The sequence below is a fragment of the Bufo gargarizans genome, chromosome 6, assembly GCF_014858855.1.
Source record: "Bufo gargarizans isolate SCDJY-AF-19 chromosome 6, ASM1485885v1, whole genome shotgun sequence".
In the NCBI taxonomy this organism is placed as follows: Eukaryota; Metazoa; Chordata; class Amphibia; order Anura; family Bufonidae; genus Bufo; species Bufo gargarizans.
Window position 1 is genome coordinate 235923603 of NC_058085.1, and position 26587 is coordinate 235950189.

Sequence of the window (26587 nt, forward strand, 5' to 3'; positions counted from 1 at the left end):
GTTAATTATTGTGAATTATTCATATTCATAGATGTGTATTAGGGATTTATGTCCCTTTCATTTTTGCACTAGTGCTTTTGCTTACTTTTTGTATCATCAGACCCACTTATTTATGCACTAATATTAGATGTGTTTCTCGGCACTGCATTTTTATTTGAATATATATATTTTGCATTCTCAGTCTTTCGCTATCTAGCTGTATGACGGGCTTATATTGTGGTAGGCAACATTATTGTATTCACGTCGGCCCCTTATGTAACTGATTTAACTGTTTTATGATAAGATTCTTTAATAAAGATGGATATTTTTATGCATATTTTAGGTGTTCAAATTGTCTTTGCATGTGTCTTTTTTGCTCTGATCAAATTAAAATGTTAGGTTTCTGTGCTGTAATGTGACCTATAAACTGTACCACTCAATTCAAAAACAAACTGAAATCTTTTAGGTGAAGAAAACTAAAATAATGTGGTTGCATATGTCTGCACACCCTCTTATAACTGGGGATGTTACTCTAGTTGGTCGTTCCTGAAATTTTCTTAGTCGCATCCCACAGCAAAAGCCATGGTCCACAGAGAGCTTCCAAAGCATCAGAGGGATCTCATTGTTAAAAGGTATCAGTCAGGAGAAGGGTACAAAAGAATTTCCAAGACATTAGATATACCATGGAACACAGTGAAGACAGTCATCATCAAGTGGAGAAAATATGGCACAACAGTGTAATGTCCAAGAACTGGACGTCCCTCCAAATTAATGAAAAGACGAGAAGAAACTGGTCTGGGAGGCGACCAAGAGGCCTACAGCAACATTAAAGGAGCTGCAGGAATATCTGGCAAGTACTGGCTGTGTGGTATATGTGACAACAATCTCCCATATTCTTCATATGTGTGGGCTATGGGGTAGAGCGGCAAAACGAAAATCTTTTCTTATGAAGAAAAACATCCAAGCCAGGCTACATTTTTCAAAAACACATCTGAAGTCTCCCAAAAGCATGTGGGAAAAGGTGTTATGGTCTGATGAAACGAAGGTTGAACTTTTTGGCCATAATTCCAAAAGATATATTTGGCGCAAAAACAACACTGCACATTGCCAAAAATACACCATACACACAGTGAAGCATGGTGGTGGCAGCATCATGCTTTGGGGCTGTTTTTCTTCAGCTGGAACTGGGGCCTTAGTTAAGCTAGAGGGAATTATGAACAGTTCCAAATACCAGTCAATATTGGCACAAAACCTTCAGGCTTCTGCTAGAAAGCTGAATATGAAGAGGAACTTCATCTTTCAGCATGACAACGACCCAAAGCATACATCCAAATCAACAAAGGAATGGCTTCATCAGAAGAAGATTAAAGTTTTGGAATGGCCCAGCCTGAGCCCAGACCTGAATCCGATTGAAAATCTGTGGGGTAATCTGAAGAGTCCTGTGCACAGGAGATGCCCTCGCAATCTGACAAATTTAGAGTGTTTTTGCAAAGAAGAGTGGGCAAATCTTGCCAAGTCAAAATGTGCCATGCTGATAGACTTATACCTAAAAAGACTGAGTGCTGTAATAAAATCAAAAGGTGCTTCAACACAGTCGTGGCCAAAAGTTTTGAGAATTACATAAATATTGGAAATTGGAAAAGTTGCTGCTTAAGTTTTTATAATAGCAATTTGCATATACTCCAGAATGTTATGAAGAGTGATCAGATGAATTGCATGGTCCTTATTTGCCTTGAAAATAACTTAATCCCAATAAAAACTTTCCACTGCATTTCATTGCTGTCATTAAAGGACCTGCTGAGATAATTTCAGTAATCGTCTTGTTAACTCAGGTGAGAATGTTGACGAGCACAAGGCTGGAGATCATTATGTCAGGCTGACTGGGTTAAAATGGCAGACTTGACCTGTTAAAAGGAGGGTGATGCTTGAAATCATTGTTCTTCCATTGTTAACCATGGTGACCTGCAAAGAAACGCGTGCAGCCATCATTGCGTTGCATGAAAATGGCTTCACAGGCAAGGATATTGTGGCTACTAAGATTGCACCTCAATCAACAATTTATAGGATCATCAAGAACTTCAAGGAAAGAGGTTCAATTCTTGTTAAGAAGGCTTCAGGGCATCCAAGAAAGTCCAGCAAGCGCCAGGATCATCTCCTAAAGAGGATTCAGCTGCGGGATCGGAGTGCCACTAGTGCAGAGCTTGCTCAGGAATGGCAGCAGGCAGGTGTGAGCGCATCTGCATGCACAGTGAGGCGAAGACTTTTCAAAGATGGCCTGGTGTCAAGAAGGGCAGCAAAGAAGCCACTTCTCTAAAAAAAAAAAACATCAGGGACAGATTGCTCTTCTGCTGAAAATATGGTGAATGGACTGCTGAGGACTGGGGCAAAGTCATATTCTCCAATGAAGCCTCTTTCCGATTGTTTGGGGTATCAGGAAAAAGGCTTGTCCGGAGAAGAAAAGGTGAGCGCTACCATCAGTCCTGTGTCATGCCAACAGTAAAGCATCCTAAGACCATTCATGTGTGGAGTTGCTTCTCATCCAAGGGAGTGGGCACACTCACAATTTTGCCCCAAAACACAGCCATGAATAAAGAATGGTACCAAAACACCCTCCAACAGCAACTTCTTCCAACAAGCCAACAACAGTTTGGTGAAGAACAATGCATTTTCCAGCACGATGGAGCACCATGCCATAAAGCAAAAGTGATAACTAAGTGGCTCGGGGACCAAAACGTTGACATTTTGGGTCCATGGCCAGGAAACTCCCCAGATCTTAATACCATTGAGAACTTGTGGTCAATCCTCAAGAGGCGGGTGGACAAACAAAAACCCACTAATTCTGCCAAACTCCAAGAAGTGATTATGAAAGAATGGGTTGCTATCAGTCAGGAATTGGCCCAGAAGTTGATTGAGAGCATGCCTAGTCGAATTGCAGAGGTCCTTAAAAAGAAGGGCCAACACTGCAAATACTGACTCTTTGCATAAATGTCATGTAATTGTTAATTGTCGATAAAAGCCTTTGAAATTGCACACTAGGCTGCTTGATACAATCAGAAAATAAGTTACTAGAATTTATGGTAATCCAATATTACGGTGAATGGGTAGTAAACTCATACAGTCGTAAACCCAAAATAGCAAATGAAGGGATGAGACAAAGGCCAAGGACCTATCAAGAGGAAGCACCCGTCTGGCTTTTAAGCCATGGTGACCAGGTAACTAAGTACTTTTCGTGGGACAGGGTCTCCCAGCTGGATAACTCCTCAAACCTGCAAATCTCCCGAACTTTATCCTTCCACATCTGTATTGTAGGGGCCTCATCAGATAGCCATTTGAGAGGGATCAACAGTTTTGCCGCAGCTATTAGTTGCGAAAGAAGCGAGTGTTTGCTGAGAGGGCAATGCAATTCTGGTAAGTTTAGGAGAACAGCTTTGGGCGACAAAACCACGCCTCCCGGACATAGCCGTTTAATCTCATTAGCCACATTTTCCCAGAAAGGACGAATCCCAGGGCACGACCACCAAACATGCAAAGCTGTTCCCTTGGCTACATGGCACCTCCAGCAAGTCTCAGGCACTGAGGGAAACATTTTATGCAATACATCTGGGGTGCGGTACCACTTAGTGACCACCTTAAAGGAATTCTCCTGTATAGTTATAGAGCGAGAATATCCATGTGAGTGGCTGAGTATCCTATCGACCTCGGAGTCTGTGAGACTTTCTCCCAAGTCTACTTCCCACTGTTTGATATAGGAAGGCCTCTCTAACGCCTTAGAATCAATTAACTTGTTATAAAGACTGGAGAGCAGTTTACGCCTGGGGACAGGGGATTAAAGGAGAATATCATACCAAGAGGGGATATAATCTTTTTGAACCCTGGCGAGATAATCCTTACAAATGTTACTAAAGTGACAATAGTGCAAGGGTGTCCAATTTTTCACATTGTAAGATTCTTTTAACCTATGCAGCTCCGGAATCACACCACCTTTTAACACATCTCCAACAACTGCACTATTGAAACAAGGCCACACATTAAGGTCGTCTCTATAGCTGTGCTTTAGATAATAAGGAACTAAACGGATAGGCATGAAGGGGGGTGGACCTCTGGGCAGTTTCAGGAGAGGGGAAGCCGTGTTCCAGGCCTTACTGATACCTAAAAATATAGAGTTTGATTTATGGCTCACATTGTCCCCAGGTAGCGGGGATGCCCAAAGTCCTGCTAATTCAGAAGGGTCCCAGGTAGCGTTAACTACGTGACATCCCAGCTTACTAGAAAAGGGATTCAATAATTCTGTATGTAACCTCAATAGGTTAGCTAGATAGTATACCTGCACATCCGGAAGACCGAAACCACCTCTAGAGACTGGTTGAGATAGGATAGTGTATGCTAATATAGGCCTAGTCTTCTTCCAAATAAAAGAAGAGAAAAGTCTACATATCTGAAGCAGATATGATTTGGGAAGGGGGATCGGCAGGGTCTGAAAAAGATAGAGCTGTCTGGGGAGAACATAGGTTTTCAACAGATTTTTCCTGCCTATCCAAGACATATATGGGATTTTTAAGCCTACCAGTTGTGCCTGAATTTCAGATAACAGGGTTGAGTAGTTTGAGTGAAAAAGCTGATTAGGATCCGTAGTCAAGTTGACTCCTAGGTACTTAATATGCAACGTTGCCCATTTAAATTGAAAGGAGGAAGACAGCGAGGAAATTATATTAGGAGGAACGTTGATACCCATGGCTGAGCATTTTGGGAGATTTATTTTAAAATTGGACATCTGGCCAAATTCCTGTAGTAATTTTAATATTTCTGGGAAGGCGGTGACAGGGTCTGCCAAGATCAGCAGCATATCATCTGCAAAAGCTGCCACTGAGTGAGTAATAGAACCAATTTTTACCCCTTTAATATTATCATTCTGCCTAATGGCCTGAATAAGGGTCTCCAGGCATTGTATAAAAATAGTAGGGGACAAAGGGCAACCCTGGCGAGTTCCATTGGAAATATCAAAATGTGGGGAGAGTATACCGTTAACCCGCACTCTCGCATGAGGAGCCGAGTACAGGGACAGCACCGTTCCAATAAAATTAGGATAAAAACCAAATCTGTGTAAAGTAGCTTCCATAAATTTCCAATCCACCCGATCGAAAGCCTTTTCTGCATCTGTACTCAATAGAGTCAGGCCCCTTCTCTTTCGCATAGCATGCTGTATTAACATTTGGACTCTGAAGGTGCTGTCCCTGCACTCCCTCCCCCCAACAAAGCCAGTCTGCTCAGGGAAAATGAGGGTCCGCAGGAATGGAGTGAACCTATGTGCTAACAACTTGGCCCTAAACTTGGTATCCGCGTTTAGAAGGGATATAGGCCTATAGTTAGACGGAAGTTCAGGATTCTTGTCAGGCTTAGGGAGGACTACTATATGGGCCTCTAACGCTTGTCTTGCCATTGGAGAACCATTCAATAAAGAGTTAAAATATGTTACCAAATGTGGACCTAGTAGATGGAAAAACTTTTTATAATATGTGATCGGTAGACCATCAGGTCCTGGGCTTTTCCCAGAGGGGGTAGAATTTAGTATTTTTTGAACTTCCAGAAGTGTTATAGGAGAAGATAGGGAATCTCTATCCACCTGTGAAAGTGTTGGTAAATTGAGAGACCTCAGGAACCTATTAGTAAGGTCAGACCTTTTCTGATTAGAGTCAGAGGGCTCGTCCGCACGTATATTATATAAAGAGGCATAATATGCATTAAAAGTTTGAGCATTACCCTGAGCATCAGAAACTAGTTCCCCTTTGTCACTGCGCATTTTGGCAATATGGGACTGATTTTTATGTTTTTTGATAAGGGCCGTCATCATTCTATTCCCTTTATTCCCATGGGCATATTGTTTGTGCCTGATTTTTACATGTGCCTTGGCTGCTTTTACATTTAGTAAATCCTTAAGTTCCTGTCTAAGAGTCGATAAAGTATCCAGATCCTTGGTGGCCATGGATCTTTTATGAGCCTGCTCCGACACTGCAATTTGGGACAGTAAGGAGTGTAAACGTTTTTCACGCGATTTCTTTAAGTGGGAACCCAGAGCTATAAACTCACCACGAACTACAGCTTTATGAGATCCCCAGATCGAAGCCGGGGAGGCTTCAGAGCCCATATTCGAAGAGAAGTAGTTTGTCAAAATGTCATTAAAAGCCTTGGACTCAGCCTGGGTATCAAGGAGTGTAGGATTTAGTGACCAAACCCATTCCCTACCAGCCACCCCTGGAACATTAAAAGATAGGGAAACAGGAGCATGATCTGAAATAGTGATGCTGTGGATTTCAGCCATGTGGACTTGTTGCAATATCCTTTCGGAAATGAGCAAATCGAGGCGCTGATAGGATTTATGCGGATGAGAATAGTAAGAATAATCCCTTCTATCCGCATGCAGGGATCGCCAAGCATCACATACACCCATGTCGCTTAATTTGCTAAGAATACCCCTCAGTGCACCCTGAGAGACCGCGGACCTGCGAGAGAAGGCATCCAATACAGGGTTGAGTGTGAGGTTGAGATCTCCCCCAATAACCAGTAACCCAGAGGAAAATATAGAATTTTTTTGCAAGATCCTTTTCAGCCATTTAACAGTGTTTCTGTTAGGGGCATAAAGGTTGCACAAGGTAACCTCTACACCACTCATCTTACCCTTCAGAAGCAAATGCCTCCCCTCGGGGTCAGACATCTCCGCCTGCACACAGAAAGGAACATTTTTATGCAGACCATTATTAACTCCTCTAGAAGAAGCAGAATCATAGCAAGAGTGAAACCACGTCTGGAAAGAAGAGCGAGCCAGGTTAGGGACCCTATCTTTTTTAAAATGTGTTTCTTGTAACATCGCTATCTGAGAATTGCTTGACCATAGAATCTGAAAAACGCGACTCCTCTTGATAGGATTGTTACACCCTTTTACATTAAACGAGGTGACATTCAATTTTAGTGCAGCCATCATATCTGTACAAAGGCCCCAGAAATTAGTGTATCATACGATCTGTGATCCAATAGTAATAACTTAACATAAACAAGAAGGAGCAATGTAAAACTTAAAGCTCCACAAGTATGCGTTCTGAATGTATGTAGGAACACATGGATAGGGGGAGTAACAACATCAGATAGCCTGATCTGCCCAAGCCTCTGTTCCTAGGCCCATAAAAGTAATAACATAGCATATGGACTAACCAGGGAGGTCTAACATCTGATTACTATTATATTAAGGGAGTTTGCAAATACTACCAGGTACATTAGGAGAAGTAAGGGGGGGGGGGGGCGTTATGAAGGACAGACATCACAAGTTATAATCAGTATACTTTCTGTTAAGAGAAAAGAAATGAAGCCATCTGGTGCGGGACATAATCCATTTCAATCATTTGAGTCCACCTGGGAGGGACCGCTGTGTCTCCTGTTCTTCTGTCTCTTCACAGTGGACCACTTGGTAGATATTTGAAATGGAGGTAAGTCCACTTCCAAAGGGATCGGCATCCAGGAAGATAGAGCCATAGGTTCTAGACGCAGGGGTTCCCATATTTGCCTTAAGTCCTCTGGTGTACGGATAGTGTACCTTTTATTCCCATGTGTGATGAGGAGGCCAAAGGGGAACAGCCAACGGTAAATTATCCTGGAAGCACGTAATGCATCAGTGAGAGGTTTTAACATTCTCCTTTTCTGCAGAGTAGAGGATGCAATGTCCTGGAAGATTAGTCCTTTGGAATCCAGGAGCTGTATATCCAACATGGATCTGGATTTCTGTAATATAGCATCAGTGTCCCGAAAGCTTAACAAGCCACATATTATGTCCCTGGGGTTATCAGAGGAGGGAGGTCTAGGGCGCAATGCTCGATGTACTCTTTCAACTACCACTTGTGCCGCCCGCTCCGGACCCAACAATAGCCCAAACAGCTCATTCATGACTGCGAATAGGTCTTCTTTATCCGCAGCCTCAGGCAGGTTCCTGATTCGCAGGTTTTTCCTGCGACTCCTATTCTCCTGGTCCTCAAGAAGCAGCAGAGAATTATTAACTGCCGTGCGATGAGTGTCCAAAGTGACTCTGACTGCCGAACTGAATGTGAGCAGTGCTTCCTGGTTCTGCTCGAAAGACTCTACTCTCTCTCCAATATGGCGGACCTCCGTTTTGATGACCGTTAGGTCAGCGGCTATCGGGGCCAGAGCCCTTTTAAGAGCCTCGTCCAGATAACATCTGGTAATAGTGGTAGAGACGCTCACCTCTTGTCTCTCAGGAGACGTGTCCTCCGCTTCGCCAGTATCTGGCGCTTGGGTGTCAGGGAGAGAGTGTGCTGAGTCTTTTAGTTGCGGCGCCATTTTGTTAGCACGCCCGGTCTGTGAAAGCGACTGCCGGCTTACAAACTTCTCCATGTCTTTCTGATGAGGGGAACCCTCTGAAAGGGACACAGTGAGACCCTGGGAGTTCTTCGGTTGGATCTTGACCATCCCGATGGGTTAGTGTGCTGAATAAAGGCTTTAGAATGGCTTGGTGGCGGGAGCGCTACACACAAGCTTCCACCATCTAGCGCAGTCAGGCTCCGCCCCCCCTAACCTTCAGTTTGTTTTTCAATTGAGTGGTACAGTTTATAGGTCACATTAAAGGTGGAAAAAGTTCTGAAATGATTTATCTTTGTCTCATTTTTTTACATCACAGAAACCTGACATTTTAACAGGGGTGTGTAGACTTTTTATATCCACTGTATGCATGTTAGTGCACCCTATATTTTACTACCCTTAGTATGTGCCTGTCAGCTTACTTCAATTGATTCTGCGGGACTGACCAACATGCGCACTACGGCTCGATTCAGACAGGTAACTCTGGGCCACCGTTTTTGGGGTCACTGGGAGTCTCAGCAGTCATAGTCCAAGCAATCCACATTTATCACCTATTGAATGGATAGGTGATCAGCGGTGTTTATGGAATGACCCCTGCTTCATTTGGTGGTAGGAACCAAGCTTTTGGGTAAGTACAGTGGGCCTCTGATAGGTCCTCCGTAAACAATGGCCCATGAGTTTTGGCTGTCTGGGAGACAGTGAATCTTGATTAACAAATATCAAGGAGAATATTGAGTGTTACGGCCCCTTTGGCATCGAATAAATAACAAGAGGAGAGATTCTGACGGGTGCAGTAGTTTTATTCTTTCGGAACAAAGGTGCGCAGCAGGGTTGAATATTATTTTCTTTATTTCCTTGAGCACCGTAAACATGAATATCGTAAGCACCATAGTACCATAGCACCGTGAAAACTGTAAATGACATACAACACACTTATTTACGGTTGTCACCAAAAAGGGGGTTACAGGGTTAATTACAGTTGTCTGCACACACATCTAATTACATTGAACATTCAAAGAAACATGGTTACATGCAAAGTGCCTTGGATTATACAGTATAGCGTATTTAAAACCAAACAGCATGAACAGGGTTTATCTCTAGAACATATACACCTTTTATAACAATGCACACTTTTCTGCATACCTCGATCCACTTGCCAAGGGGGGTACAAACTTTAAGCTTTAGGGATTTTCTGCGGACATCTTCCATGAAATCCTATGCAGACAGCTAACATGTGGCATCTGAGATACAGGAAAAGGCTTTTCTTTTAGGACAGGAAGAAGGAGAGGTCTTGTAATCCTGCTGATCAAAACATTCCCCAGGGAACCAAAGGGAGGCAGAAAGGTTCCACCCAGCAGTAAGTGCTGAACAAGATCCACAATGATAAGCGGACAGTTACACTCCCACCAAATTATGTTATGAATGAACATAACCTAAAAGTCATACATAATTTACAGAACATAACCTTGGCCGCTATAAAACATGGTACATCATACACAATTTAGCTTATAGGTACCTCTGTAACTGGCTACTGTCTTGTGGTGGTATGCTAGTGTATCACTAAAACTGAACTTATTTGCTTTCTATGAGGACTACTAGCTTTTGAATAGGACGTTCAATAATTGAAGGTTTTGATACATAGTCCTTCTTATCTTGCAATCTTCTGTCACCTACTAACACCTTGACTCGACGAACTAGATCATCCTTTTCTATTGTAGTTTCAATTACACGTCCTAGTTGCCACTGGCATCTGGGAGACATATCATCTTTGATTATGACAATGTCATTTACTTTGAGGTTACGTCGAGGTGTGTGCCATTTCTGTCTTGTGGAAACACTCATGAGGTATTCTCTTTTCCACCGACTCCAGAATTGTTCGGCTAAATATTGCACTCTACGCCACCGTTTAGCTGCATATACGTCTTCCTTTACGAATTTCCCAGGTGGAGGTAATGCAACCTTGGATTTCATCAGGATGAGGTGGTTTGGAGTTAGAGGTTCTGGCGCCTTGGGGTCATTGATTCCATCGACAGTTAAAGGACGGCTGTTAACAATGGCCATGGCTTCATAAAATAGCGTTCTAAGAGAAGCATCGTCTAGTCTACTTGAACATTGGACTGTTGTAGCATTTAGCACATTAAGAATGGTTCTAATTTGACGTTCCCAGACTCCACCTGCATGACTTGCGGAAGGAGCATTGAAGATAAACTCACACTGTTTATCAGCTAGAAAAGTTTCTAGTGCCTTTGTGTCACATTGCTTCAGGGCTTCTTTAAGTTCGTTCTTTGCTCCTGTGAAGTTTGTGCCTTGGTCACAGTGAAGTTGGCAAACGGCTCCTCTTAAACTGATGAAACACCTTAAGGCATTGATGAAGGAATCTGTAGATAAATCTTCAAGCATTTCGATGTGGACTGCACGTGAGGAGAAGCATGTGAAGATTAGACCATACCTCTTGTATTCCTTTCGACCTTGTTTGGTGATAAAGGGACCAAAACAGTCCATACCACAGTATGTAAAGGGATCTGAAACTTCTATGCGTTCTTCGGGGAGCTCTGACATACGCTGCTCCTCTGTGGGACGCCGGAGCTTTCGACACTGTACACATTTATGTATTAACTTGGCAACTGACTTGCTTCCACCAAGCACCCAAAATCCATTTGCTCTGAGTTCTGTTAGAGTTTGGCTGCGGCCCTGGTGATGAATGGCTGCATGATAGTGGGACAGGATTAATTGGGTAATGTGCCCTTCTTTTGGGAGGATGACTGGGTGCTTTGTTTCTTGACTAAGAGTTGATCTTGACAGCCTTCCACCAACACGAAGAAGTCCTTGAACCAGAATGGGGTCAAGGCAGCTAAGAGGGCTTGAACTTGGGAGACTATCTCCTCTTTGAAGGAGTTTTAGCTCTTGGGGGAAAACTTGCTGTTGAACTAGACCTATCACTACCTCCCCGGCCTCCTTACGTTCCTCCACAGACACAAGATTGCTGCAGTGATACGTCTTCGTTTTTATTCTCCTGATTCTTGCAATCACCTTAATGAGCATTGACCAACTGGAGAACCTGCTCAGACGATTTAGAGTATCAGTTTGTTCATTGGCTTGTGATGCAAGGGTTGTAACAGGTTTGACTTCAGGGTCGCCTACAATTAGTTCTGCTGAAGAGCTTGAAGATGCGTGCACTTCAGATCTCCAAAGGAAACTAGGCCCAGATAACCAACTTGAGGTGGAGATATCCGCTACATGTAGACCCCTGGATGCATGGTCGGCTGGGTTTTGTGTCGTATCCACATAATGCCACTGGGTTGGATCTGTAATCTCTCTTATGAGTTGAACACGATTGGCTACAAACACGTGAAACCTTCTTGCTTCGTTATTGATATAGGCTAAGACTACTTGGGAGTCTGTCCAGAAGAACTCTTTGTCAACTTCTATTTCAAGTTCTGCCTTCAACATGACACTCAACCTTGCTGCAGTGACGGCAGCTGAGAGTTCAAGCCTTGGGATGCTCACAATCTTCGTTGGTGCAACTCTTGCCTTGGCCATTACGAAGCTGCAATGGACTTGATCTCTGTCATTTTTGTACCTAAGGTACGAACAGGCACCATATCCTATGTTGCTGGCATCGGAAAAGTGGTGTAGTTCCACTTTCATTCTGTTACCAAAGTCTGGGGGATGGTAACATCTGGGTATCTTGATTTCCCTTAAAGCTTGCAGACTACTCTTCCAAGCCTCCCACCGTGGACATAAGCTCTCAGGAAGTGCTTCATCCCAACTGATGCCTCTGCGGCAAAGCTCTTGGAGAACGCACTTGCCACTCAGTATGAAGGGGGCTATGAAGCCTAGAGGATCATAAAGGGAGGCTACGACTGACAGGATACCACGACGAGTTGAGGGTTGATGCTTTATGTCAGCACTGAAACTGAAGGTGTCGTTTTCAATTGACCACTGAATGCCAAGTACTTGTCCTTCTGTTGTTGAGTCTGGGCTAAGTTTGACAGGTACACTAGTTGTTGCTCTTTCTGACGGAGCAATACAGGACAGGACGTCCCTTTTATTAGAGTTGAACTTATGCAGTCGTAGGCCGGCATTTTTACATAATCCTTGAGTTTCGAGGATTAGATTCGAAGCTTCGCTGACTGTTGGAACGCTAGTTAGGCCGTCGTCGACATAAAAGTTCTTCTCGATGAAGGCTGATGCTGAGGGATGTTCTGACTTGTGTTGTCGTGCAAGATACTTAAGGCCGAAATTGGCACATCCTGGAGAGGAGCTGGCACCGAAAAGGTGAACTGCCATTCTGTATTCTTTCGGTTCTGTTTCCAACTGACCGTTCTCCCACCAAAGGAACCTTAAGTAATTGCGCATTTCTGAGGGGATATAGAACTGATGGAACATCTTTTCAATGTCGCATGTCACAGCAACTGCTTCCTTCCTGAAGCGACAGAGGACTCCCACTAGAGAGTTTATCAGGTCGGGACCTGTCAGCAAGGTATCGTTTAGGGAGATGCCTTTGAACTTTGCCGAACAATCAAAGACAACTCTTAACTTGTCTGGCTTCTTGGGGTGATAAACCCCGTGATGTGGGATGTACCACACTGTCTCTTCCTCTGATAATGAAGGGGCTAGTTCTGCATCACCTTTTCTGATTGTTTCTTCCATGAATGCAGTGTAGTGTTCATGGTACTGTCTATTTCCCTTTAATCTTTTCTTTAGATGATGAAGTCGAATAAGGGCCAGCCTCTTATTGTTTGGTAGTGCCAGTTGACTGTTGTCTTTGAAGGGTAACGGCATCTCGTAGTGTCCATCTTTCCTTTTCATTATAGTTTCCGAGAGAAACTGCACGAAGCGAACATCATCTTGAGACACGTACTTATCTTCATAATTTCTTTCAATGAAGTCCATTTCTAAAGCCTTTAACACATCAGCGACCGGCGGCATTGGCATTTCCTTCACTGCGACTCTGTGTACGAAGCTCTGGCTACCCTGTCTATCAAGATGTGGATTTGCTGATCCTACAATGCTCCAGCCGAGCATAGTTTTTTGAGCGAAGGGTTCATTTTCGGAGCCGATAACAACCTCCAAGGGAGCCAGTGCTGATGGGCAGTCATAACCGATCAGTAGTCCTACTTCGCAATCTTGAAGTGGCTGTAACTTGTTTGCCAAGTGTTTGAGGTGTGACCACTGGAGTGCAGTCTCCTTAGTGGGGATGTGAGACTTATCTACTGGAATGAAATCTCTTGTATAGGCTTGACGGAGTTGGACTTGAACTTCGGAGTTGAAGCCACGCACTTGCAGACCATGAGCAATTTGACTTGAAATAACTGTGTCAACCGCTGTCATTGTGCTGAGCCTTAGCTGTAATGGCTTGGTGCTCACACTTAACTTCGATACCAGGTCTGCCAGAATAAAGGTTGAATCACTCTGTGTGTCAGGTAAGGCATAAGTGAGGATTTCCTTCTGAAGCTCCGTAGTAGCTGACAACAGAACTGGAACAATGCAGGATGTGGCAGACGTATGTCTTGTCAAAGTATGGGACATAACTTTGGGAACGTTGTCGTTTGCCTTATTTCTCATGCCTACTGAATCATCGTTTGATGCCTTGACAGGCTCAGTGTCTCTCTGTATGTGCAAACAGGTTGGATGACGTCGACTGCATATGCTACACGTGTGTCTTCCCTTGCAGTCTTTTGTAGTGTGGCCCTTTCTTAAGCAACCAAAACAGAGATGGTTTTCGTGAATAAAAGCCTTCTTTTCATCGATGGTCTTTACCGCAAAAATCTGACATTTAGCGACACCGTGTGTTTCGTCTTTGCAGACTAGGCAAGGTGGTTTCGGTCTTGAAGCTGAGATATTTGGAACGTTGAAGGTAGAGGGCTTCATTTGAGTGCTTGTGTTGAGGGCCTTGGCTCTCTTGGGAATTCTCTCATCTGTCGTCTTGGTACTGAGGAGAAAAGGAGAGGCAATGGGGTTGCATGCAATCTTAGCTTCCCTTTGCAGGAACTCTGTGAAACGAGCGAAGGTTGGGTATTCTTGGGACTTGTCCAGCTCGTCCACGGCGATGCGACTCCATCTGCGCACGATCCATTCAGGCAGTTTCTTGAGAAGCTTGTGGTTTTCTTCACAATCATTTAGAATAGCCAGGCCTTTAACATGAGGAATGGCCTCCACACAACCTTGAAGGAAATCTGCAAACTCTCTTAATGCTACAGGGTCATTTGCTGATATCTTTGGCCATTTAGCCAACCTTTCTCTGAAGGCTCTTTGCACTATGAATGGACCTCCATACCTGTCCTGTAGGATTCCCCAAGCACCTAGATAGGCATCTTCTGAATTTCGGTAGAAGAACCCTTCCACTGCTTTACGAGCTTCACCACCGAGATACCTCTTCAAGTACAGCATTTTTTCGCACACAGGGAGTAGTTTCTGATCAATCAGCGCCATAAAGGATATCTTCCAATCTATGAACTTCAAAGGATCACCTGTGAATACAGTTGGTTCAGGTATAGGGAGACGGTTGGAGATAAGCAGACTTGCAAGTCCTGGGGTTAGACTAACTTCTTCATTTGGTCTTGACACCCCAAGTGGTGTATTTGAAGGTTGAAATGGCACAGCCTTTGGATTCAATGAGTTTCGTGGTTCATTATTTTGGCAGAGGTATTGCACATTGTGGTCTGTCTCCTGTTCGTAAATTTCGAGACTATCATAAGCGTTGTAGGCTTTCACTCTTGCTGCAGCTACCTTGACTTCATTTTCTGCTTGTAGCTGTTGTAGTCTTGTCTTTTCCTCATCCAACTTCAGTTTAATTTCTGCCTCTAGTTTGTTCAGCTTAGCTTGCTCCTCGCGCATCTGTTGCGTCACCTTTGCCTGTTCTATTTTGGCTGCAAGATCTGCTTCTGCGTCAGCGCGTTTGCTAGATCTGGAAGTAGCTCTTGAGCTTGCGTTGGAGTCTGGTGATGGCTCTGAGAGGACAGTTTCTGTTTCTGAGTTTCCAAAGACTGACTCATGCTCTTCTTTATTAAGCACCATCCTCACCCTTTCCTTCTCAAGTTGATCGTTAAAGATTTCATCTACATTCTCTAGCCGCTTGCTGATGAGGTTGCAGATTTCAGCCGTTTACGCGGTGCATGCATCCATTTTCTTAACAACGTACGGGGTAGTGGAATTATTTCGGCACATGGACTCATACTGTTGGTGCACTAACGCTTCTTTGGCTTTAATCTCTTTCAATCTTGTATTAAGGTCTTCGGTTGAGCAGAAACCTTTTAACTTTGTCCTACATTCCTTTGCTAGCTCCTTCCAAGAGTTGTACACCTTGTTGAATGCCTTTTCATTTTTCTTAACTGTTTCTTCGTGCATTTCTTTGCCCTTTTCTGTTAGGCTTCGCTCTCTAGAGCTGGATCGTACCTGTTGTGACTCTGTGGGTTTGTCTGTTTCTTCAGCAGGTGACAACATGTTGTTCTAGTGTGCCTTTGCCTTTCAAGTGTGAGTGTGCCTGAAACCTAACTTGAATGAGTGTTGGCTCAAACTTGCTACTAAGGGCTACGACAGATAACAGGTGTTCACACTTGTAACTAAAGATTAGCAAACAATGCATACAGTACTACAAAAAGTTTTAAACGAATATACTGCTGACACTTTCTAACCAGACAATTAACCCTTTCTGTAAATAACTGCAGTTTAGTGGATTAGGAACTTGGAAGATAGCGTTGCTTTAAATCTGACACTAGGCCTCTAAACACGAATATAATAACTTGATTACTGGTTTAGCAAAATATTAACTATTTGGCTCGCATAGTAGTTAAGGGCGGCTTCCGGATCACATATAAAGAACCCGCTATATTTAAAAGTCCACGTGACACGTTTACTTTTTTAGCCAAGTCTCTGTTGCCAAGATGGCGTCCGCACGCGTCTTGCGAGGCGTTGGGAAGCCTTTACTCACAGTTCGATGAAGACAGCGACGCAGCTGGTGATGTCGAGTCTCCACCGCAGCGACGAGTTTTCACTGTTACGGCCCCTTTGGCATCGAATAAATAACAAGAGGAGAGATTCTGACGGGTGCAGTAGTTTTATTCTTTCGGAACAAAGGTGCGCAGCAGGGTTGAATATTATTTTCTTTATTTCCTTGAGCACCGTAAACATGAATATCGTAAGCACCATAGTACCATAGCACCGTGAAAACTGTAAATGACATACAACACACTTATTTACGGTTGTCACCAAAAAGGGGGTTACAGGGTTAATTACAGTTGTCTGCACACACATCTAATTACATTGAACATTCAAAGAAACATGGTTACATGCAAAGTGCCTTGGATTATACAGTATAGCGTATTTAAAACCAAACAGCATGAACAGGGTTTATCTCTAGAACATATACACCTTTTATAACAATGCACACTTTTCTGCATACCTCGATCCACTTGCCAAGGGGGGTACAAACTTTAAGCTTTAGGGATTTTCTGCGGACATCTTCCATGAAATCCTATGCAGACAGCTAACATGTGGCATCTGAGATACAGGAAAAGGCTTTTCTTTTAGGACAGGAAGAAGGAGAGGTCTTGTAATCCTGCTGATCAAAACATTCCCCAGGGAACCAAAGGGAGGCAGAAAGGTTCCACCCAGCAGTAAGTGCTGAACAAGATCCACAATGATAAGCGGACAGTTACATTGAGCTTTGCAGGGAGTTAAGGGCTGTTCACATCAAACTTGGAGCTAACGTCAGAGCTATATGTCAGAAGTCCTAACATATGCCTCTGATGGAAGACTGCAACTATGCCAGTACAATGGGATACTTCTCCTGCTCAGGCCCTCCTACAGAACACACACTTACCTCCTCCCCAGTTGCTAAATCATTACCACATACTGCACATAAAATAGGCTGCAAATGAGAGATGTGAGGGGAAAGGCTAAACCATGCACGCATCGGGCCGTCTTTAATATTGATTGGACCCTGGGCAAAAATTTACTTGGGCCCCCTGGATCCCGCCTTCCCACACCTTAGCAGGCAATCACGCCCTCCACCACAACACACACACAAAAAATCCACACATCTGGTAGAGTCCAGTGAATGACTGTAAATACTTCCAGTTCTGAAGAGTCCAGCGGCTCAGGATCAGTGCTCTGGGCAGCTGGGCTCAGGCTGGAAGTGGGCACCGCTCTTCAGGAAGTAGACCAGGGCTCGGCTCACCCTAGTGTTACAGTGCACCCCAGCACCCCACAGTATGCAGTATAGCACCCTATAGTATACAGCACCACACAGTATGCAGTTTAGCACCCCACACTATACAGTACCCCACAGTATATAGTAGAGCAGTATAGCAGCCCACAGTATACAGCACCTCACGGTATACAACACCTCACTGTATACAGCACCCCAAACTATACACGATACAGCCCCCCACACTATACAGTACAGCAGTATAGCACTCCACACTATACCGCACCCACAGTATACAGCCCCCCACACTATACAGTACAGCAGTATAGCACTCCCCCCCACACTATACAGGCCCCCCACAGTATACAGCCCACCACACAGTATACAGGCCACCACACAGTATACAGGCCCCCACACAGTATACAGGCCACCCCCCCCCCCCCAGTATACAGCCCACTACACAATATATAGCCCACCACACAATATACAGCCCACCACACAGTATACAGCCCACCACACAGTATACAGCACCCCACTATACAGTAGTTTACAGTATATTAACATAACAGCCCCTGTCACCTTTTTCTGATGTAATCTTTACACCAAAAAGCTCCACAGTTAACTTTTGCAACACTCCACAGGACCTGTGATGACCTCATAGCCATGTGACCAGTAATTGCTAGGTTACTGGTCACATGGTAATGATGTCATTAAGGTCCTAGATCAAAACTCATTAAGGTCCTAGAATTAAGATCATTAACACAGTACGATCATGATGCCTGTGTAGCCGACAGCCTGACACCTGGGGCAGTAGCTAGCAGGACTCAAGAGGCAGCTGCCTTGGGCCCCCCAGGAGCAACTGGCTGCCCCTTTTGCCTCTTGGTAAAGACGGCCCTGATCAGTATAAAGATAGCATAATGGTTTACCCCCCAGGCAACCGTACACTGTTTGGGCCTTCTCTGCTTTGGGAGCTCCTTGAAAGGCTGTCCACTGGAACTCCTTGATGGGGGTCTGTTAAGCGGAGGCCAGCGACAGATGCCATACAGTGACATCCGTCACCGATAGGCTGCCACTGTAAACAAAAAAAACGTATGCTTCCTTTTTTTACCCGTCCAGGGGATGGAAAGCTCAGTCTGCTATGCTACTGCAGATCAGCATACTAGTGGTGTACCGATGTATGCTTGCCAGGCGGAGGCTAAAAGGACGATATTTTGAATAGCAATGGAAGTCGATGGACACGTTAAACATGTACATTGGGAGGTTTCCTGACATACACACTACACTTAGATAAGAAAAGTTATGTAAACAGCCCCTTAAAGGAGTTAACAGAACAATGCTTTTTGGGATACATATCAAAAAGACAAAAATGATGAGAGCTAGAACTAAACGTACCCTTCCTAGTGCTTAATGGTGGATTTACACTGCCCAATTTTCAGGCTGATTGTTGGGAATGAATGTTCCTGGGAACGCTCGTTCATGCAGGCACACCGATCATCGTGCCGCCCAGAAACAATGATTCTGTATGGGGAGTAGGGATCGCTATAGCCATCCCTTGTCCTCATACTGTGAAGGAGGTCGCTGTATGTAAATACAGCAATCTCCTTCACTGAGCGAGCAGCCGACTCTCAGGAAGGAACGTTTCCTTCCCGACAATCGTCTATTATATCTGGACTAGTAAACCGACCTTTACATGTGAGAAAAGACTGAGAATTAGGAAAGTACAAGGCATTAAATGTGAAGGTTAGTTTATTTCTAGGAAGACAGCAGTGTTTTATTGGAGAAATGATTTATTTCACATTAGAAATGTAATAAAGTCAATTTGTGAGGGACAGACTGAAGAATGTAAGATGTTTAGATGATCCAGTGTTTATAATACAATCATTTTGCATATAGGTGGGGATGAAAATCGAAAAATGGTCTCAGAATATAAAAGAGGTCTGAACCCATCTGCCAATTATTGTGAGCATCCACCAGGAGGGAGAATTCATGCAAATGCTTTTGCAGGTCAGTAAATGTGCAGTTCATTTTGTGAGGAGTAATCCAGGATCTTGTTCTTGATGGCCTATCCTCAGTCCTCTGATCATCTGGGGTCTGACACCCCACACCCACACAAATCAGCTGTTTCAATGTAGCTCCTGCACCAGAAGCCATGAGCTTAATGTAAGCAGCGCTGCAGTAACCAGTTCTGTCCACTACACAATGGATGGAGCTGTGTATTTCCGGCGATGACTTCCAGTGCCCGAGCTACACTGAAACATCTGATCAGTAGGGGTGCAGAATGTCGTACCCCTGCTGATCAGATGCAGATGGCCATCGGTAACAATAACCTGGAATTACCGATTTAAGACACAATTTTCTGACATATCTCACATTTCATACTTTCTGTGCAGCCAAAGATGATGTTTTTTTTCTTGAGAGGAAGAAGAACCTATTCTGAAAAAACTGCTGATGATTATGATGGTTCCAAAGGGAGGATATATTATAGAGGCTCAATTTTAGGTTAAGGTTCTTCTGAAAGGGAATCTGTCACCACATGCCTCAATAGTAAACTAAGTGAACTGTTAGATACATTATGTTCTCCTGATTCCCAAATTTTTGTCCCCATTCAGATCAGTGTCTGCATTCCAGAGAAATCTTAGGTTCTGTGATAAGAAAATGAGCTGCTTGGTGCAACAAGGGTGTCACTGTTTTTTTTTTGTGTCCAGAAGTTGTCTGAGAGCAGCACCTGTATAAGAAGACTAAGAACGCGAGTTTGTAACTGTTCGTGTGTTTGAGTGTGTGACTTTAGATTCAGGGACTTTAGGAGGGAACTACAGTAAGTCATTTGTTATTCATTGCACTGTATTATTGTATTTTATCTTTCCCTTTTCTTGCGTAATCCTCATTAGCATCTCGACTAATGTATGCAGTCCTGGAACAGCCGTTTGAGGGTGCATATATTTGTTCAATATGTGAGCAAATTGCCCCTCGCACATCATGTATTTATACAAGCGAATTTCAGCATTGAGATACCTTGGCAATATGGAAAGGAGTTTGCTGCTCACTGTAAGCAGACACAACTGTGGGTAGATGCTGGGGAGGGTGGAAGCATGGAGGCTCAAGAAAGTGAGGTAGGTAGCTGGATGACAGAAAGCAGGGTAGAGGGAAGAGTGCCAGGGAGATGAGTCCGGACCTGACACACCACAACAAGTTTTCAAGGTTGGCAGATGAGGGGGATATCAGTTCAGGGATAACACTGCTGCAACAAGATAATTCCTCTGCAAGGCCAGGGAATGTCAGCTCCAGTAAGCAGGGGAGCAAGGAGGCCAGACAGGTGCTGGTAGTGGGAGAAATTAGGGGTACAGACCGGGATCATCGAATGGTGTGTTGTCTTCCTGGTGCTCGAGTTTGACATATCACGGATCGGGTTGACAGATTACTGGGAGGGGCTGGCAAAGACCCAGTAGTCATGGTGCACATTACATTTTTTTTTCTCCAATGTATTCACTGAGGAAAATGAACTGTCAGATAAAATGCAAAGTGTGAAAATAAACTCCCCATTAAAAGTGCCCTGTCTGACCCAGGAAGAAGTGCAACGCCCTGTTAAAAAGATTAAAATAGACAAATCACCAAGTCCATGGCATACACCCCTGTATCCTAAGAGAATTAAGTAATGTCACCTTTTTTTCTGATATTTAAGGACTTTATACTGACAGGGAGTGTTCCACAGGATTGGCGTTTAGCAAATGTGGTGCCAATATTCAAAAAGGGTCCAAAAACAGAGCCCGGAAACTATAGGCCGGTAAGTTTAACACCTGTCGTGGGTAAACTGTTTGAATAAGCGTATAATGCATATCAGCATGGCATCATGAGGGATCAGTCACGTCAGACTAATTTAATCTGTTTCTATGAGGAGGTAAGTTCTAGACTTGACAGCAGCGAGTCAATGGCTGTCGTATATCTGGACTTCTCCAAAGCATTTGACACTGTACCACATAAAAGGTTAGTATATAAAATGAGAATGCTCGGACTGGGAGAAAACGTCTGTAAGTGGGTAAGTAACTGGCTCAATGATAGAAAACAGAGGGTGGTTATTAGTGGTACACACTCAGATTGGGTCACTGTCACTAACGGAGTACCTCAGGGGTCAGTATTGGGCCCTATTCTCTTCAATATATTTATTAATGATCTTGTAGAAGGCTTGCATAGTAAAATATCAATTTTTGCAGATGACACTAAACTGTGTAAAGTAATTGACACAGAAGAGGACAATATACAGCTACAGAGCGATCTGGATAGATTGGAGGCTTGGGCAGATAAGTGGCAGATGATGATTTAGGCTACTTTCACACTAGCATTTTGGCTTTCCGTTTGTGATATCCATCATGGGTTCTCACAAGCGGTCCAAAATGGATCAGTTTTGCCCTAATGCATTTTGAATGGAAAAGGATCTGCTCAGAATGCATCAGTTTGCCTCCATTCCATCTCCATTCCGTTCTGGAGGCGTACACCAAAACGCTACCTGCAGCGTTTTGCTGTCCGCTTTATGAAACTTAGCCAAACGTCCTGGCACACAATGTAAGTCAAAGGGGATGGATCCGTTTTCTCTGACACAATCTGGCACAATAGAAAACTGATCCGTCTCCCATTGACTTTCAATGGAGTTCATGACGGATCCGTCTTGGCTATGTTACAGATAATACAAATGGATCCGTTCATGACGGATGCATGCGGTTGTATTATTGTAACAGATCCGTTTTTGCTGATCCATGACGGATCTGCCCAAAACGTGAGTGTGAAAGTAGCTTTACACTGACAAATGTAAGGTTATGCACATGGGAAGGAATAATGCAAGTCACCCGTACATACTAAATGGTAAAACATTGGGTAACACTGACATGGAAAAGGACCTAGGAATTTTTGTGAACAGCAAACTAAGCCGTAGAAACCAGTGTCAGGCAGCTGCTGCCAAGGCCAAAAGAGAATGGGTTGCATCAAAAGGGGCATAGATGCCTGTGATGAGAACATAGTCCTACCACTTTACAAATCAATAGTTAGACCACATGGAGTACTGTGTACAGTTCTGGGCTCCTGTGAATAAGGCCGACATAGCAGAGCTGGAGAGGGTTCAGAGGAGGGCAACTAAAGTAATAACTGGAATGGAGGGACTACAGTACCCTGAAAGATTATCAAAATTAGGGTTATTTACTTTAGAAAGAAGACTGAGTGGAGATCTAATAACTATGTATAAATATATCAGGGGTCAGTACAGAGATCACTCCCATCATCTATTTATCCCCAGGACTGTGACTGTGACGAGGGGACATCCTCTGCGCCTGGAGGAAAGAAGGTTTGTACACAAACATAGAAGAGGATTGTTTGGGCTACTTTCACACAAGCGTGGCGTGTGAGGGCCTGATAAGATGTGGGTGCGTTGCGGTAAAATGCGTGATTTTTCAGCGCGAGTGCAAAGAGTTTTAATGCGTTTTGCACGCGCGTGAGAAAAATCGCCATGTTTGTTACACAGACCCAAACCTGGACTTCATCACTGAAGTTCAGGTTAGGGTTAGGTGTTGTGTAGATTTTATTATTTTCCCTTATAACATGGTTATAAGGGAAAATAATAGCATTCTTAATACAGAATGCAAAGTAAATAAGGGATGGAGGGGTTAAAAAATAAATACAAAAGTTAACTTACCTGCTCCATAGCTGCCGGTCTCTGTTCTATCTTCAGGCCTGACAAAAGACCTGTGGTGACGTCACTGTGCTCATCACATGGTCCAATCACATGGTTCATCACCATGGTGAGGGGCCATGTGATTGGACCATGTAATGTGACGTCACCACAGGTCCTTAGCCAGCAGCTCAACATTACAGAAGAAGACAGAGATCCGCAACTACGCAATCAAGTGGACTCGGTGAGTTAATTGTTTTTATTTTTAACCCCTCGATCACTATTTTACTTTGCATTCTGTATTCAGAACGCTATTATTTTCCCTTATAACCATGTTATAAGGGAAAATAATAAAATCACAGCTCATGTGCATAGCCCCATAGAAATGAATGGGTCCGGATTCAGTGCGGGTGCAATGCGTTCACATCATGAATTGCACCCGCGCGGAATACTCGCCGTGTGAAAGGGGCCTTACTGTAAGAGCAGTGAGACTATGTGAGTTATTCTGATTGCCTGATTGGAGTGGGGAAGGATTTTATTTGCCTAAAATGAGGAAAATTGTCTTCCACCTCATGGGGTTTGTTTTTGCCTTCCTCTGGATAAATTTGCAGCATAACAGGCTGAACTGCATGGACAGATGTCTTTTTCCAGCCTTCTAAACTATATTACTATGGTACCATGTTACTGTTGCATCAAAAGCTATTCTCTTTATCAGTACATGCCCTGCCCCGCAGCTTTGAGTGACAGGGCCAGACAGTGGTGATGTAATCTTGTCTGGCCCTGTGTTCTCGTGCATGTGATGTTGCTGCGGCTGTCTGAGCATGCGCAGTACAGCCTCGATGCTTTCCAGGGCAGCCAAGTACAGACGACTTGAGCACTGGCAAGCATTATGACTGTACTGCTCGTGTGCCGACTGCCAAAGCAAGAACACATGCGCAAGAACACTTGGTAAGGCGAGATTACATCTCCACTGACTGACTCTTTACTCAGCTGGGCGGGGCAAGCAGGGATAAGAAGCGGAGCTTTTGGTGCAACAGTGATGCCTTCTTTGCACCAAACAGCTTATTTGCATATGAGAAAATCTAAGATTTCTCTGGAATGCAGGCATTGATCTGGATGGGGACAAATATGTTGGAATCAGTAGACCATAACACATCTAACACTTGACTTGGTTTACTATTGAGGTATATGGTGACAGATTTCTATTATATTATAAGTTCTAAAATAGTAATGTTGCCTTTACCAGCTCAATATGTTCAGGCCCTACAAACCTGCCCGTCCCTCACTTTCTCCTTCTGCTGTTAAATCTCCCTTTTCATTGTTCCAGAGGGTCATCCTCCAAAGCTGCCATTTACTGATGGATTCAGTTGGCCACTGGTGAGGCGTACTGTGTCAAAAGCAGTGAACCCCTAATCTTTATTGACATTCTTGCAGGGAGTTACAGTCAGTGGTGTATTAGGCTACCTCAGTTGATATATTGGTTCTTGTCCCTTCCCTGGGACTGTTTGGGACATCCCAAAGTGCCTGTGCTCCCCAATGACGCTATCAGGGTACTCAACATAAATTTATTTTCTTAGTGAGGTCATTGGGGGACACAGCTGCCACCCAAAACTTTGCTTTCCTGCTTTACTTTTTTCTAGTTAGCCTGGTGTCATTTGATGGTCCACTTGTCTCTGGACCCTGTCTCATGTTTTAATTTTCCCTCAAGCTGTTATTTTAGTATAATCCAGAGTGAAGGAAGAATAAGTCCATAAGGCCTCATTCACACAACCGTATTTTCGGTCTACTTCCTATCTGCATTTTTCTGTGGATTGCACTCAAATCCATTGATTTCTATGTGTCCACACGGATGTCATCCATGCGGCCATGCCACAAATTATAGAACGTGTCCTATTCTTGTCTGTTTTGCAGACAGGAATAGGACTTTTTACAATGGAGATTGATGCTACGGTTTTTGTCCGCCCGCCTCTCAGCATGTTTGCCGCGCTGCGGCCACAACTCCCGCCCGTCCCCATTATAGTGAATGGGGCCGGGCCGGACTTCCCGCAGCACACGAGTGCAGCATTAGTACAGATCCGGCAGGCTGTTCCCCTGCCAGACAAACTACTGCTTGTGGGGAAGTAGCCTAACCCCTTAATGACCAGTCCTGAAAAGGCCTTAATGGCTAGACACTTTTAGTGTGATTTAGCAACATGGTGGTTCAGACGGTTGTAACTTTTTTATTTGTTGAAATTTTTGAAGTTTTCTTTTTTAGTTTTGTTTGGTGCAACACATTTTAAAAAGTCATTTTTTCAAGCTAAAGCTCCTTATTCTTTAAATATGCAATTAGCAAAATAAATGATCAAAATGAGTTCTCAACTTTGTGTGTGTGTGTATATATATAAATATATATATATATATACAGACGTGGACAAAATTGTTGGTACCCTTTGGTCAATGAAAGAAAAAGTCACAATGGTCACAGAAATAACTTTAATCTGACAAAAGTAATAATAAATTAAAATTCTATAAATGTTAACCAATGAAAGTCAGACATTGTTTTTCAACCATGCTTCAACAGAATTATGTAAAAAAATAAACTCATGAAACAGGCATGGACAAAAATGATGGTACCCCTAGAAAACACAGAACATAATGTGACCAAAGGGACATGTTAATTCAAGGTGTGTCCACTAATTAGCATCACAGGTGTCTACAACCTTGTAATCAGCCATTGGGCCTATATATATGGCTCCAGGTAATCACTGTGTTGTTTGGTGATATGGTGTGTACCACACTCGACATGGACCAGAGGAAGCAAAGGAAAGAGCTGTCTCAAGAGATCAGAAAGAAAATTATAGACAAGCATGTTAAAGGTAAAGGCTATAAGACCATCTCCAAGCAACTAGATGTTCCTGTGAGTACAGTTGCACATATTATTCATAAGTTTAAGATCCATGGGACTGTAGCCAACCTCCCTGGACGTGGCCGCAGGAGGAAAATTGATGACAAATCTAAGAGACGGATAATCCGAATGGTAACAAAAGAGCCTAGAAAGACTTCTAAAGAGATTCAAGGTGAACTTCATGCTCAAGGAACATCAGTGTCAGATCGCACCATCCGTCGTTGTTTGAGCCAAAGTGGACTACATGGGAGACGACCAAGGAGGACACCATTGTTGAAAACGAATCATAAAAAAGCAAGACTGGAATATGCCAAACTACATGTTGACAAGCCACAAAGCTTCTGGGAGAATGTCCTGTGGACAGATGAGACAAAAATCGAAGTTTTTGCCAAGGCACATCAGCTGTATGTTCACAGACGAAAAAATGAAGCATATCAAGAAAAGAACACTGTCCCTACTGTGAAACATGGAGGAGGCTCTGTTATGTTCTGGGGCTGCTTTGCTGCGTCTGGCACAGGGTGTCTTGAATCTGTGCAGGGTACAATGAAATCTCAAGACTATC

At 43.7% G+C, this 26587-nt stretch overlaps 1 protein-coding gene across 1 annotated transcript in view; it reads left to right on the forward strand.

The window, feature by feature from the left end:
- The window catches only part of LOC122939801, a 114303-nt gene that overhangs the window by 39137 nt on the left and 48579 nt on the right, over positions 1–26587 (forward strand). The window contains exon 5 of the mRNA XM_044295956.1: positions 19382–19492. Coding sequence (XP_044151891.1) covers positions 19382–19492 — 111 coding nt within the window. The remainder of the gene's footprint in view (positions 1–19381; positions 19493–26587) is intronic.